This window comes from Choloepus didactylus, chromosome 8, assembly GCF_015220235.1.
Source record: "Choloepus didactylus isolate mChoDid1 chromosome 8, mChoDid1.pri, whole genome shotgun sequence".
Classification (NCBI taxonomy): domain Eukaryota; kingdom Metazoa; phylum Chordata; class Mammalia; order Pilosa; family Megalonychidae; genus Choloepus; species Choloepus didactylus.
In genome coordinates, this window is record NC_051314.1 from 22,541,557 (window position 1) to 22,557,982 (window position 16,426).

The 16,426-nt window shown below is 36.9% G+C and overlaps 1 protein-coding gene across 1 annotated transcript in view; it reads right to left on the minus strand.

Moving 5' to 3' along the window:
* Positions 1-16,426, minus strand: part of POLR3B (RNA polymerase III subunit B) — a 161,656-nt gene that overhangs the window by 100,475 nt on the left and 44,755 nt on the right. The window contains exons 11-12 of the mRNA XM_037846769.1: positions 11,436-11,555; positions 5,690-5,824 (exon numbers count right to left, since the gene is read on the minus strand). Coding sequence (XP_037702697.1) covers positions 5,690-5,824; positions 11,436-11,555 — 255 coding nt within the window. The remainder of the gene's footprint in view (positions 1-5,689; positions 5,825-11,435; positions 11,556-16,426) is intronic.

The window sequence follows — 16,426 nt, forward strand, 5'->3', positions numbered from 1 at the left end:
TCTTCTTGACCAAAAGGGGGATGTGAAAGGAAATGAAATAAGCTTCAGTGGCAGAGAGATTCCAAAACGAGCCGAGAGATCACTCTGGTGGGCACTCTTACGCACACTTTAGACAACCTTTTTTAGGTTCTAAAGAATTGGGGTAGCTGGTGGTGGATACCTGAAACTATTAAACTACAACCCAGAACCCATGAATCTCGAAGACAGTTGTATAAAAATGTAGCTTATGAGAGGTGACAGTGGGATTGGGAATGCCATAAGGACCAAACTCCACTTTGTCTAGTTTATGGATGGATGTGTAGAAAAGTAGGGGAAGCAAACAAACAGACAAAGGTACCTAGTGTTCTTTTTTACTTCAATTGCTCTTTTTCACTCTAATTATTATTCTTGTTATTTTTGTGTGTGTGCTAATGAAGGTGTCAGGGATTGATTTAGGTGATGAATGTACAACTATGTAATGGTACTGTAAACAATCGAAAGTACAATTTGTTTTGTATGACTGCGTGGTATGTGAATATATCTCAATAAAATGATGATTAAAAAAAAATCAACTGCATTTCAATTCATTGGTGAAAAATTGTTAGATGTGACTTTAAAAAAAGAAAAATTTCTAAGAACAATAACCAAAAAATATGGTATCAAGTAATAAATCTAACATAAGAGGTTCAAACGTATGGAGAAAATCATAAAACTTTATTTTGAGACATTAAAGAAAACCTAAATACATGGAGAGAGATAATATATTCATGGATTGGAAGATGAATATAATACAAAGGTCATTTGTTCCCAAATTTTTCCTTGGATTCAATGTAATTCCAATTAAAATCCTGAGAGACTTTTTTTTTAATGAAAATTGAAGACTAATCCTAAAATTTAAATGAAAAAGCTAAGGCCCCAAAGTAGTCAAGACACTCCTGAAAAAGAAGGTGAAGGGAATGATGAATGCATAGACAAACTGAGCAGTGTCATAGAACAGGGAGTTCAGAAACAGACCCACACATATATCCAAATGTGTTCTATAACAGAAACAGCATTTCAGATCAGTGAGGAAGAAAAGAATACACAATGACTAGTGCTGGGATAATGGTCATCCATTTGGAAAAACACAAAATTGGACTCATTACTTCATTCTATACGCTAAAATTCATTCCAGATGTACTGAAGACCAAATACCAAAGGTGAAAGTTTAAAGCACAAATGGCAGTAATCATTTATAAAATAGGGAAAGAGATTGATAAAGTTGACTATAATTAAAATTAAGAACTTGAACTCATCAAAAGATACCAGAGAGAAAGTTTAAAAAAGGAAGCCATAGATTGGGAAAGGATAAGGATCCAGAATATAAAAAGAACTCCTGGAAATCAATAAGGAAAAAACTAAGAACTCAAAAGGCATTTCAAGGAAGAGGAAAGAGGAATGATTGATAAGCCAATGAAAAGATGGGGGAAATGCAAATTAAGACCACAAAGAGATACTTCAAACTCACTAGACTGACAAAATTTACCAAGCCTTAGAGAAGATGTAAACCAACAGAAATGCATATATACTGCATTATCAAAGTGTTTTGGGAAATTGTTCAAAATTATCCACTGAAGGTGAAAATTTACATACTCTATGATCTAGCAATTTTAGTCATAGAAACTCTTGGCATAAGAATATTAATGGTAGCAATGCTCTAAATGGCAAAAAAATGGGAAACTATGCAAATTCACTGATCAATAGAATGCTAAAGTGGTATATTCACACAATGGAATATTATTTTAAAATGAAAATAAATTATAGCAACAAGCAACAACATTCATGAATCTTTAAAGCAATGCTGAGTGAAGAAAAAAGTTGCAGAAGAAAATATATATTATGAACTTATTTTTATAAAGCTCAAATCAAGAAAAAAATTACAATATAGTATTTATAAAATACTTTTAAATTTTGGAATTGGAATTTTATTGACTTAATAAAAACAGGTAAATAAATGATAAACACAAAATTCAGGTCACCTCGGGGAAGGAAGAACAGGGATGGAATAAAGATGAAGAACATGGACAAATCCAATGATATCAGTATATGTCTAATTTGTAAGTTGGGTAGTGTCTTCAAGGGTGTAGGCTTTATTTGCAACCTCTTAAATATGTCACATATTTTATTATGCATGATCAAAAATTACATAAGAAAAAGTTAAACACTGTAATATATTTTAAGAAGTATGATAATGTTTTACAAATGCAAGCCAGATCAATGGAAAGGAATAGAAAGTTGTAAAAACAGACCAGGATGTTTCTGTTCCCAGAACTGCAGGATAGTTTCTATATATGGACTCTCCTGCAGAAAACAATTACAGTCTTTGGACAAAATATTTAACAACAACTACCTGAAGGCACTGGAGAGTGTCCAAAAGCAGAAAGAAACTGAGGGAAGTCGACACTTGTCAGAAGAGAATGGTAGTGGTTGAGTTTCCCATTTTTAAGGCTTTGAACCTGAGGCAGGCTGTGGTTCATGCCATACCAGAAGACTAAAACTTCTGAAAGAAACCTAGTCTTACCAAATGAAAGAATCAGAGGAAAAATATCTGAGCTACCACAGCAGCTGGGAAGTTAGGAAAATCTCAAATTCCCTGTTTTAACTCTGCCCAAATCTCTAGCTGACCCGACAAGCAGCCTAGCTAAGACAGAAAGAAAGAATCAGATATTTCAACTACTGCCTACTGCAAAGGGACAGGAATTGGAGGTTTTTAACCAAGTCCACCGCCTTAAAACAAATAAACAAGAAAACCTGACAGTGTTCATAGGAATCCAGCAGAATCCAGCATCTATCCAACTCATAATTTACAGTATGCATCAAAATACAATTCAAGCTCATTAGACATATGAAGAAAATAGAAAAACATGACTAAATGTTTTATTGTTTGTTTTTTAATTTTTTGATAAAGTTAAAAAAAAAAAAAAGAAAGAAAGAAAAACATGACCCAAACTCAAGAAAAAAGATATTTAAGAGACTGATTTCAAGACGACCCACATGTTGGAATTAGCAAAGATTTCAAAGCAGCTATTAAAACTCAAGGATATACAAAAAAATACATATTTACCAACCTGGTAAGAAACTGGATTGTTCATCTAATAGAATTTCTACAAGAAACAGACAAACAATCCAGTTTCTTCTTTCTTTTCCTGTCCATGGAAAAAGCCTAGAAGCAATGACAGTCCAGTAACAACGAACACTATTAGTGCCCACATTTCCACTAAAAAGGAACCAGGGCTCTTTGGAGAAATGGATGGTTCCAAGTCTGAAGAAGGAAACATATAAGCTTGAACCAGGGATATCTTGAGATGCCTGAAAGCAAGGGAGTTATCAAAGATTACTAGGGTCATGTCAAAAGCCACAGGAGCCAACTCGAAGGGGCATTCACTGATTAAAGATGGGACAGTTCTAGAGTCAAAAAGTATAATGATTGCAACAGATGAAACAAAAATACAAAAATTCACAATGTTTAAAAATAAGACCCTCAGTCACTTCAACTCATGATTCTGAAAACTAGTAAATAAAAAAAGGGGGGAAATCTTGCATTTTTCCTGCCTTTCCTGTCCGCACTGTATTTCAAGTAAACCAAAATAGTTACTGATTTTTCAGTTACTATTAGAACGACAGAATTAGAAAATCATCATGTTGTAAGCTTCAATGAAATAACGGATTTAGGCAACATGTATTCAAGGTTGCTAAAACCATCAGGTGAAAGGCTGGTGGGGGACTTTATAATGAAAAGGATCAGACTGACAGCACCCAAACCCACTGATCTTCACTCAAACTGGGACAAACAGATATCATGTGCTTCCTGTTCCACAGAACAGAAATGTTCCCTAGAATGTTCCATAGAACATTCACAGTACTACTTATGAGGTATTCTTGCCAAAAAGACTGCATCTGAACCCAATCCATTCTCTTGCTCTAACTATCTGTCTATAGAAAATATGGGGAAAAGAACATGTTGAACAATACCACTGGATAAAATCATCCAAATTTAAAATGTAGGAAATTCTATTACACAAACTATTAAATAGCATGGCGGGAAAAATCTGGAGGAAGTGGAGAGTGCAGGTGTACAGAAAGTTAAGAGATTTAAGATTCATTTCAACCAAATGCAATGTGTGGACCTTATCTGGATCCTGATTCAAATAAACCAACTGTGCAAAATATAGTTTTGAGCCAAACTGGACGTGGATTGTTAGATGTTAATTAAGGAATTATTATTTTATTTTGTTGAGTGTGTTTAAAATGGTATTGATTAAAAAAGGCCGTATCTGTTAGAAATACATACTAAAGTATTTATGGATAAATGATAGGATATCTAGGATTTGCTTTAAAGTACTCCAGCTAATAATAAAACAGTTACAAAAAGTGTGATATAAAAAGATGGAGATTAAATGAGAATGGCAGAATGCTGACAATGATTGAAGTTGGAGGATACGTACATGGGATTCATTATAGCATTCTCTCTCATTAGTCCATGCTTGAAAATTTCCATAATAAAAAGAAAACCCTCAACAACAAAAAAAAAGCAAGGATATAAATGAGAATATGTTTATGATAAATGAAAAACCAGAAAATTTCAGTAAAGAAATAGAAGCTATAAAAAAGTCCCAAATGAAATTTTCAGAACTGAAAAAATTACAATATCTGAAATAAAAAATTAACTGGATGGGCATTATAGCATATTATCGATACCCTAAGAAAGGGTAAGTACACTTGAAAACAGATCAATAAAAATTATTCAATCTGAAAAAAGAGAGAAAAAAATTGAACAAAAACAATGAACAGAGCCTCAATTTCAAAAGATCTAACAGTGTAACTGGAGTCAAAAGGAGAGGAGACAGAGAGAATAATGCAGAAGAGACACCTGAAGAAATAAAAGCCCCCTCATTTCTCAAATTTGGTGAAAGACATAAACTCACAAATTTAAGAAATCAGTGAACCACAAGCAGGATAACAACATGAAAACCATACCTACACACTTCCTTAAAACCAATGATAAAGAGAAAATGTCAGAAACAGCCAAGTCTATATTCCAGTGCTTTTGACTTAAAGGTCATTTCTGATTGAAATGCTGAAAGATGGCGTTTCAAAGACTTAAAAAAAACTTGTTACCCAGTGGAAAGGGATACACACTCTCAAAAGAAGAAACCATTTATCAGCTAAGATTTAAAATGACATTAGAGACATTTTTACTAACCCACTTCTAGAATGTCATCAAAAAGTTAGGGGATTGTTCACTTGCTTATTGTTTATCTCTTCCATTAGACAATAAGGACTAAGAGAAAGTGACCTTTGTCTGTCTTACTTGCTTTTGTAAACCCAGCACCTAGGAGAATGCCTGACACATAATAGGTGTTCAATAACTGTTAGCTGATAAACAGTATCACTTAGGGTCATACTTGCACTTCCTACATTACACAGAACAAAGGTAAACAGAAGATACTGTCAGAAATATACTATTGACACATATGAAGAATTAATACATAGTTTTCACAGTTAAAAGAAATTCCTAAATCTAAGAGACAGCAAATCGTGTGCAATGTTTATAATTCAAGTATATGCAACCTGCATTTCATTCAACAGTCTCTTTCTTCTATTTAAATGAATACTAAATTAGTTTTTATTAAAGTAAAATAAGATTTCTGACATAAAACAATTAAATCACCTGTCCTGCCAATTCCAATCGTTTGTTACCATAATAGTCTCTGTCATCAACTTTATTATCTCCTTGGGCCAGAATCACTCTTCGCACCATCACTGCCGTATAGATACATTTGGCTCGGAAATTGAATTCCTTAACCTGCAATTCAGAAATTAGAGAAAATCTTTGAAACAATGCACTTTAAAATTTAAAGCACCTCAAGAAAAGAACCAACAGTATAACACTGAAATAAGAAAATAAAGAATCGATTCTCCCTATTCAAAGAAATTCAACTAGTCTGTAAGCTTCCTAAGAGCCGAGATGATGTCCTTTCATCTCTGTACTGGATATCCACGGTAGCTTGTCTTTAAAGATTGCCACTATCAATTCCTTCCTTCCCTCCCTTTACACTCATGTGACTCCATCAAAAGATAAAGCTTAAGCTGGGTTGGTTTGTGATTACTATGAACAAGAGAATACAGAAGAAATCATGCCATGCCATTTCTGTGCCTACTTTAAGTGGACTGGAAGGTTGCATTTCCTTTCTCTTAGAGTCCTGAAACACCACATAAGAGGTCCAAAACATTGTTTTGGGAAAAGAGATGCTACATGGAAAAGCACTGGGAGCCAGAAATATGAATAAAGGAGACATCTTAGATGACCAGCCCAGCTTAGCCTTCAGATGACTCCAGCCCTACCTGCTCATGAGAAACCCAAAATGAGAACTGCACAGCTATGACCACCCAAACCAGAACCATGAAAGACAACAATAAACAGTTTTCTTAAGCATTACGTTTTGGAAGTGTTTGTTTTATGCAGCAATAGATAACAAGAACAATACTAAAATACTGTCTAGCACTTAGCAAAATATTTGTTGAATGAATGGATGGATAGATGGATGGATGAATGAATAAATTTGCTGCAAATGTTCTCTTCAATCTTCTCTAGTTCAAACATAGAAATCTGTATGAACGAATCTGGTTCAATCAGTAAGCTAAATCAGAACTGGTTAAATAATTGCACTGGTTTGTTCAGAGTTTGGAGAGACAAAAACCTTACAAACCTACATAGATACTTTCTCAACATCCAAAAAACATGAATTCTGAGGGTGAAGCCTAAGCTCCTGCCAAACCAAGGAATATTTTACAGCTTGTCCACAGAGGAAGTTATAAAATTTCCTTTTTACTTACCTTAATCATTTATTAAAATCTCAACAAGATTCTTTTTAGTAAGTTTAGCACTATGGCAGTTCTATATATGTCTGTTAGGACTAGCTGGTTTATAGCATCATTCAAGTCTTCTATTTCCTTATTGATCTATCTAGATATTCTATCCATTACTGAAAATGGTGTACTGAAATCTCCTTGTATCAATATAGAACTGTCTATTTCTCTCTTCAATTCTGTCAATATTCGCTTCATATGTTTGGGGGCTCTTCCATGTACATCTTTATGTCTTCTTGCTGAACTGACCCCTATAGCAATATATGGTGTCCTTCTTTACCCTTTTTTAGTTTCCTGGCGTGCGCCAAGCAAACACAATGAAATGGTTCAACTTAAACAGTGAGAATTTACCAGCTTACAGTTTTGAGGTCGTGAAATGTGTAAAGCAAGGCATTTTGCCTGAAGACTAGCTGCCAATGATTGTTGGCTTCTCTGCCACATGGCAAAGCACATGGTGGCATCTGCTGGTCTCTCCCTTCTTTCCGGATTTTTTTACTTTCAGCTTCTTGCTTCCATGGCTGTCTTTCTCTGCATTCATTCCATTTACAAAGGACTCCAAGGATCAGGGCCCATCCTGAATGAGGTGGGTCACTCCTCAACTGAAGTACCCTCCTCAAAAGATCCTATTTAAATGGGTTTACACCCACAGAAATGGATTACATTTAAGAACATGGGGCAACTACAGTTTCAAACCACCACATCTCTCCTAACACTTTTTGACTTAAAATCTATTTAATCTGATATTAGAATAGCTATCTCAGCTCTTTTTTGGTTACTATTTGCTTGTTACATTTTTTTCCATCCTTTCATTTTCAACCTACTTGTGTCTTTGAACTTCAAGACAGACTCATAAACAGCATATAGTTGGGTCATGCTTTTTCATCTTTCTGCTAATCTGTGCCTCTTGACTGGAGAGTTTAATCCATTTACATTTAAATTAATACATAATGTCCTTCTCTGTTTCTTATAACAGTTTTGCTTTTAAAGTCTATTTTGCCCGATATTAATATAGCTACCCCAGCTTTTTTCTGGTTACTGTTTGCACGGTATATCTTTCTCCAGGCTTTCACTTTCAACCTATTGGTGTCCTTGGGTCTAAGGTGAGTCTCTCATAGACAGAATATAGATGGATCATGTCTTTTTAATCCTTTTTGTCAATCTGTATCTTTTGACTGAGGAGTTTAATTCATTAACAGTCAATGTTATCACTGCAAAAGCAGTACTTACTTCAACCATTTTATCCTTTGGCTTTTACATGTTGTATCTTATTTTTATCTCTCTTTTTACCTTTTTAGGTACCCTTACTGATAATCTTCATTTCTACACCTTCCTCCATGCCTCTCTCTCCTGTCTTTTCTTTTTACCCTGCAAAACTCACTTTAGTATTTCTGGTTAACTAACTCTCTCTGTTTTTGTTTATCTGTGAATAATTTAAACTCATCTTCATTTCTGAAGGACAGTTTTGCCAGAGAGAAAATTTTGGGCTGGCAGATTTTTTCTTTCAGTACTTAAATATATCATACCAATGCCTTCTCACCTCTAGGATTTCTGATGAGAAATCGGCAATTAATCTTATTGCAGTTCCTTGTATGTAACAAATCACTTTTCTCTTGCTGCTTTCAGGATTCTCTCTCTATCTCTGGCATTTGATATTCTGATTAGTATGTGTTTTAGAGTAAGTCTTTTAGAATTTATTCTATTTGGAGTATGCTGCGCTTCTTGGATATGTATATTCAAGTCTTTTATATGAGTTCAGAAAATTTCAACCATTATTTCCTCAAATGTTCTTTCTGCTCTTTTTCCCTTCTCCTTCTGGGACACCCACAACACATATTTTTGTACTTTATGCTGTCATTCAATTTCCTGAGACCCTGCTCAATTTTTTCCATTCTTTTCTCTCTGTTCTTCTGTTTGTAAGAATTCAGATATCCTAACGTCTAATTCACAGATCCTTTTTTCTGCCTGTTCAAATTTGCTGTTGTATGCTCTAGTATGTTTTTAATCTCATCTACTGTGCCTTTCATTCCTATAAATTATTTTTCTTTGCATGCTTTAAAATTCTTCTTTATGCTCACCCATTGTCTTAATATCCTTTATCTCTTTAGCCATATTTTCCTTCATCTCCTCGAAGTGATTTAGATTTGTTTAAACTTCGATTAGTTATTCCAAATTCTTTCTCCTCTGACTTTTTAATTTGTTCCTTTGACTGGGCCATATCTTCTTGTTTTTTAGTATGGTTTGTAATTTTTTGCTGATGTCTGGACATCTGATTATCTTGATATGTTTACTCTGAGGGTCTGTTTCTCTCTCTTGCCTAGGGTTTCATTGTTGATTTTTGTGTTAAGGCTCCTCTTTGACACTTCATTCAACTTACTCTAGATCTTTAGAACTGCCTGTGTTTGATCAAAACAGGGCCAGGGACCCTCAAAGAGCGCAAAGACCAGTTCCACAGGGCCTTAGGGAGAGGGTCAAGAACTATGCAAAAAAGCCTTTTTTTCCCCCTTTTACCTCCCCTAAGGCACACTTTCCTGTCCTGCCCAGCAGATGGCAATCTTCAGCAAACCTTTCTCTGCTGCCCTAAGTGGGGACTATAGTTTTTCAACCTCTACCAGTCAGTGCTGAAATACTGGCCACAGGGGTCTCTCTTCTGGGCAGGGTAAAACCACTATTCAGAGCCAAAACCCAGCAGTCCAAACTCCCTGATCAGAAGTCATTTTCAGTACTCAACCATGTCCCCCCGGTTCCCAAGGAAGAAGGCCTTCACACCCCTCTCCGTCCAGGGCAGTCAACCAAAGTGTGTATCCAAGACAAATCTCGAGGGTGGTGGATGCCACGGAAGCAATTCACTCAGTTTTTGCTTCAGCTTCTCAGTTTCCCCATTCTACTCTTTCCTGGATGCTGTACAGTGCTTCCCTGGTCTCTGGAGCCCCAGAACCATAGACTTGGCCAGTTTCTGCCTGTCCACTCACTGTTTTTGTAGAAGGAGTGTGTTCTTTACCTCCCTAACCTGCTATCTTCCCCGGAAACCTTTCTAACCAAATTTTTAAAATGGTAGCTTAGGCCCATAGCAACCACAGAAAAGTACAAATGTTTTCCTTTATCTTCTTAATTAAATAAATGTCAATATACTTAGCATTCCATTAGCTAAGGCTATGTATTAACCAAAGATAATTGAGATTCCTACAGCCATGTCAGGGAGCCAGGGAAAACATGGAGTTTTACCTACATTGTATTACTGACTCCTGTGAGGAAATGGTATTATTTTCATTATACAGATGAGAAAACTAAAGTTCAGAAAAGTAATTTGTCTAAAGTAAATCAGTTAGGAAGTAAGGAAGCAGGATTTGAACTCTTAGCTCTCAAGCTCCAAAGTCCTTGTGGTTTCCATTATACATACTTGCTACTTTGAGTTCTAAACTGTGTTTCCAGTCATTTCAGCAGATTTAACAAACCAGAACAGATTTTGGTACCAGAAGTGGGGTTAGCTGCTTGGAAGGAAACTCAGGAGCCCCCATGGAGTGTTCTTTCAGGAAATGACACATCATGAATACTCTCAATGACTGATTGGACCATGCTGTGTGAAACTGGACACTGAAGACTGAGCTGAAGCATGATCCAGAAGATCCAGAGTCCAATTCAAAAGAAGTTTCAAGAGACCTTTGCCAAATTTTTATTTATACTTGATTTTTTTCTCATGAATGCACAAAACGCATGGTAAAATTTGTCTAAATAAATCTGAACACACTCTTTCCATTCCAAACAAGAAGAAACCCTCAGGACATAATTTAATTGGCAGGTTTTCCCACATTTGGGGGTAAATAAAATAGCAGTGCATCTTGTAACTGTGATGTCTTAGAGTCTTAGACAGATGGTGGTCAGGGAAGTTGTCATGGGGCTACTGTTATGACCAAGTCCCAAGTCAGGCAGCTCCTATAAGACTCCCTCCACTGAGCTTTCTTCTCAGGGTCACTTTACCTGCCCTGGATCCCCCACGAGTTTAAAATTCAGTTTAGACTCAGCTTTAACAGGAAGCATTTTCCAATTCTCTGAATTAGATCGAGGAAACATACAAATGGCAGCCAAACAGCAGAGTAAGAGACCATATTATTTGCCCAGCAAAGTGTTTTAACATAGGAAAATTTAATCTGAATGCATTTAAGTGCTCTCTCTCCAATTCTATGGATCCCTCAATTTACAACTTTTTAAAAAAAAATTATTTAAAATCTTATGAGACACCATCTCTGTCCTTCAAAACCATGAAATCTAGTAGCAGTACCAAAAATATAAAATAATGATAATTCAAGACAGAAAGAAGTACCATGAGAAAATAAACATGATGATGATACAGCTAACATTTTCTGAGCACAAACCACGTGCTGAAAATGGAAGATTATTACTAACAAGTCAATAAAGTCCTCTAGGATTATCTCTTTTCTTAAGGAACTAGACTTTAAACCATGTAAACTCTTATTCACAATTCCTTCAAAGAAACTTCCTTCAAAGACCCCACAATCATCCTTATTCACAATTGCAAAGGTTCTACTCACTGGTACATGGGTCAGAATAGTAGATGCCAGGAGCTCTCTTGCTTCTTCTATTTTAGTTTTCTTTGGTCCACCTCCCCACATCCTTTGTCTTCTTACTTTGTTCCCTATATATTTTAATGCCTATAAAAAACAGAATATATTAATGTCTAAATGACTGCATCCTCAGAGAGAATTTATTAAGCTCCAATCCATATATAACATTAAAAGAAAAATAGATAAGGACCCTGGTTATAGAGAAGGCTGCATTGAACCTTAGAAGTCAACATTTGTCATGAATTATTGACAAAATAGCATAACACATTGTATAATACACTGGATCTCTTTTTTATTTTATAATTTGTTTTCTACCATAAAATTGATACTTGATCATTATAGGAAATTTTGAAAACACAGCTACATAAACAAATACATAAAAGGTGGTCATCAATCTTTTATCCAGAGAGAACCACAGTCAGGATGTTGGGGTAAGATCTCTACCATGTAAGAGCTCTACACTGAAAGCAACAAAACACTGCTGAAAGAAAAGAAAACCCAAATAAATTGAGGCTTATACCAGTTTCATGGATTGGAAGAATCAATCCTATTAAGATGACTTATAGTTAAAATACTGCTAAAATGCTCTCCACATTGACCAATAGGTTGATCATGATTGCTAACTATATTCCTGGTAAGCTTTTTTTTAAAAATTGATAGGATGATTCTGTAATTCATACGGAAATGCAAAGAACCTAGAACAGCTGTGGCAATCTCAGAAAAGGCAGAGGATTTACATGATGAGATTTTAACCGTAAAGCTACAGTAACCAAGACAGTGTGATACTGGCATTAAGGACAGACAAACAGATTGATGGAAAAGAATAAAAGATTCAGAAATAAACCTATACTTAAAAGGCCAACTGGTTTTTGACAAAAGTGCTAAAGCAATCCAATTGGGAAAGAAAAGTCTTTTCAACAAATGGTGTTAAAATAACTAGAAAGCTGTTAAGTAAAAAAATTAACCTTTACCCCTACCTCATACCAAATAGAAAAATTAGTGTAAGATGGCTTTTACACCTAAACATAAAAACTAAAACAAAAAGCTTCTAGAAGAAAACATAGGAGAATATATTCCCAATTGCGGAGCAGGCAATGATTTCTTTAAGCAGGACAAAGAAAATAATAACCACAAAAGACAAACAAACGAGAGAGGCGGGGCAAGATGGCGGACTGGTGAGCTGTATGTTTTAGTTACTCCTCCAGGAAAGTAGGTAAAAAGCCAGGAACTGCGTGGACTGGACACCACAGAGCAATCTGTCTTTGGGCATACTTCATACAACACTCATGAAAACGTGGAACTGCTGAGATCAGCGAAATCTGTAAGTTTTTGCGGCCAGGGGACCCGCGCCCCTCCCTGCCAGGCTCAGTCCCGGGGGAGGAGGGGCTGTCAGCTCCGGGAAGGAGAAGGGAGAATTGCAGTGGCTGCTCTCATCGGAAACTCATTCTACTGATTCAAACTCCAACCATAGACAGACTGAGGCCAGACACCAGAGACTCTGAGAGCAGCCAACCCAGCAGAGAGGAGACAGGCATAGAAAAAAAACAACACGAAAAACTCCAAAATAAAAGCAGAGGATTTTTGGAGTTCTGGTGAACACAGAAAGGGGAAGGGCGGAGATCAGGCCTTGAGGCGCATATGCAAATCCCGAAGCAAGGCTGATCTCTCTGCCCTGGGCACTTTTCCTTAATGGCCCTGGTTGCTTTGTCTATTAGCATTTCAATAACCCATTAGATCTCTGAGGAGGGCCGTTTTTTTTTTTTTTTTTTTTTAAATCCTTTTTGCTTTTTCTAAAACAATTACTCTAAGAAGCTCAATACAGAAAGCTTCAAAGAATTGAAATTTGGGCACGTCAAGTCAAGAGCAGAACTAAGAGAGCTCTGAGACAAAAGGCAATAATCCAGTGGCTGAGAAAATTCACTAAACAACACAACTTCCCAAGAAAAGGGGGGTGTCCGCTCACAGCCACCATCCTGGTGGACAGGAAACACTCCTGCCCATCGCCAGCCCCATAGCCCAGAGCTGCCCCAGACAACCCAGTGTGACGGAAGTGCTTCAAATAACAGGCACACACCACAAAACTGGGCGTGGACATTAGCCTTCCCTGCAACCTCAGCTGAATGTCCCAGAGCTGGGAAGGGGGAGCAGTGTGAATTAACAGAGCCCCATTCAGCCATCATTTGAGCAGACTGGGAGCCTCCCAACACAGCCCAGCAGCCCAGAACTGCCCTGGGGGGACGGCACTCACCTGTGACATAGCACAGTCATCCCTCAACAGAGGACCTGGGGTGCACAGCCTGGAAGAGGGGCCCACTTGCAAGTCTCAGGAGCCATACGCCAATACCAAAGACTTGTGGGTCAGTGGCAGAGACAAACTGTGGCAGGACTGAACTGAAGGATTAGACTATTGCAGTAGCTTTAAAACTCTAGGATCATCAGGGAGATTTGATTGTTAGGGCCACGCCCCCTCCCCGACTGCCCAGAAACACGCCCCACATACAGGGCAGGCAACACCAACTACACACGCAAGCTTGGGACACCAATTGGGCCCCACAAGACTCACTCCCCCACTCACCAAAAAGGCTAAGCAGGGGAGATCTGGCTTGTGGAGAACAGGTGGCTCGTGGACGCCACCTGCTGGTTAGTTAGAGAAAGTGTACTCCACGAAGCTCTAGCTCTGATAAATTAGAGATAAGGACTTCAACTGGTCTACAAACCCTAAAAGAACCCTATCAAGGTCAGCAAATGCCACGAGGCCAAAAACAACAGAAAATTATAAAGCATATGAAAAAACCAGACGATATGGATAACCCAAGCCCAAGCACCCAAATCAAAAGACCAGAAGAGACACACCTAGAGCAGCTACTCAAAGAACTAAAGATGAACAATGAGACCCTAGTACGGGATATGAAGGAAATCAAGAAGACCCTAGAAGAGCATAAAGAAGACATTGCAAGACTAAATAAAAAAATGGATGATCTTATGGAAATTAAAGAAACTGTTGACCAAATTAAAAAGATTCTGGACACTCATAGTACAAGACTAGAGGAAGTTGAACAACGAATCAGTGACCTGGAAGATGACAGAATGGAAAATGAAAGCATAAAAGAAAGAATGGGGAAAAAAATTGAAAAACTCGAAATGGACCTCAGGGATATGATAGATAATATGAAACGTCCGAATATAAGACTCATTGGTGTCCCAGAAGGGGAAGAAAAGGGTAAAGGTCTAGGAAGAGTATTCAAAGAAATTGTTGGGGAAAACTTCCCAAATCTTCTAAACAACATAAATACACAAATCATAAATGCTCAGCGAACTCCAAATAGAATAAATCCAAATAAACCCACTCCGAGACATATACTGATCACACTGGCAAACATAGAAGAGAAGGAGCAAGTTCTGAAAGCAGCAAGAGAAAAGCAATTCACCACATACAAAGGAAACAGCATAAGACTAAGTAGTGACTACTCAGCAGCCACCATGGAGGCGAGAAGGCAGTGGCACGATATATTTAAAATTCTGAGTGAGAGGAATTTCCAGCCAGGAATACTTTATCCAGCAAAGCTCTCCTTCAAATTTGAGGGAGAGCTTAAATTTTTCACAGACAAAGAAATGCTGAGAGAATTTGCTAACAAGAGACCTGCCCTACTGGAGATACTAAAGGGAGCCCTACAGACAGACAAACAAAGACAGGACAGAGAGACTTGGAGAAAGGTTCAGTACTAAAGAGATTCGGTATGGGTACAATAAAGGATATTAATAGAGAGAGGGAAAAATATGGCAAACATAATCCAAAGGATAAGATGGCCGATTCAAGAAATGCCTTCACGGTTTTAACGTTGAATGTAAATGGATTAAACTCCCCAATTAAAAGATATAGATTCGCAGAATGGATCAAAAAAAATGAACCATCAATATGTTGCATACAAGAGACTCATCTTAGACACAGGGACACAAAGAAACTGAAAGTGAAAGGATGGAAAAAAATATTTCATGCAAGCTACAGCCAAAAGAAAGCAGGTGTAGCAATATTAATCTCAGATAAAATAGACTTCAAATGCAGGGATGTTTTGAGAGACAAAGAAGGCCACTACATACTAATAAAAGGGGCAATTCAGCAAGAAGAAATAACAATCGTAAATGTCTATGCACCCAATCAAGGTGCCACAAAATACATGAGAGAAACATTGGCAAAACTAAAGGAAGCAATTGATGTTTCCACAATAATTGTGGGAGACTTCAACACATCACTCTCTCCTATAGATAGATCAACCAGACAGAAGACCAATAAGGAAATTGAAAACCTAAACAATCTGATAAATGAATTAGATTTAACAGACATCTACAGGACATTACATCCCAAATCACCAGGATACACATACTTTTCTAGTGCTCACGGAACTTTCTCCAGAATAGATCATATGCTGGGACATAAAACAAGCCTCAATAAATTTAAAAAGATTGAAATTATTCAAAGCACATTCTCTGACCACAATGGAATACAATTAGATGTCAATAACCATCAGAGACTTAGAAAATTCACAAATACCTGGAGGTTAAACAACACACTCCTAAACAATCAGTGGGTTAAAGAAGAAATAGCAAGAGAAATTGCTAAATATATAGAGACGAATGAAAATGAGAACACAACATACCAAAACCTATGGGATGCAGCAAAAGCAGTGCTAAGGGGGAAATTTATAGCACTAAACGCATATATTAAAAAGGAAGAAAGAGCCAAAATCAAAGAACTAATGGATCAACTGAAGAAGCTAGAAAATGAACAGCAAACCAATCCTAAACCAAATACAAGAAAAGAAATAACAAGGATTAAAGCAGAAATAAATGACATAGAGAACAAAAAAACAATAGAAAGGATAAATATCACCAAAAGTTGGTTCTTTGAGAAGATCAACAAGATTGACAAGCCCCTAGCTAGACTGACAAAATCAAAAAGA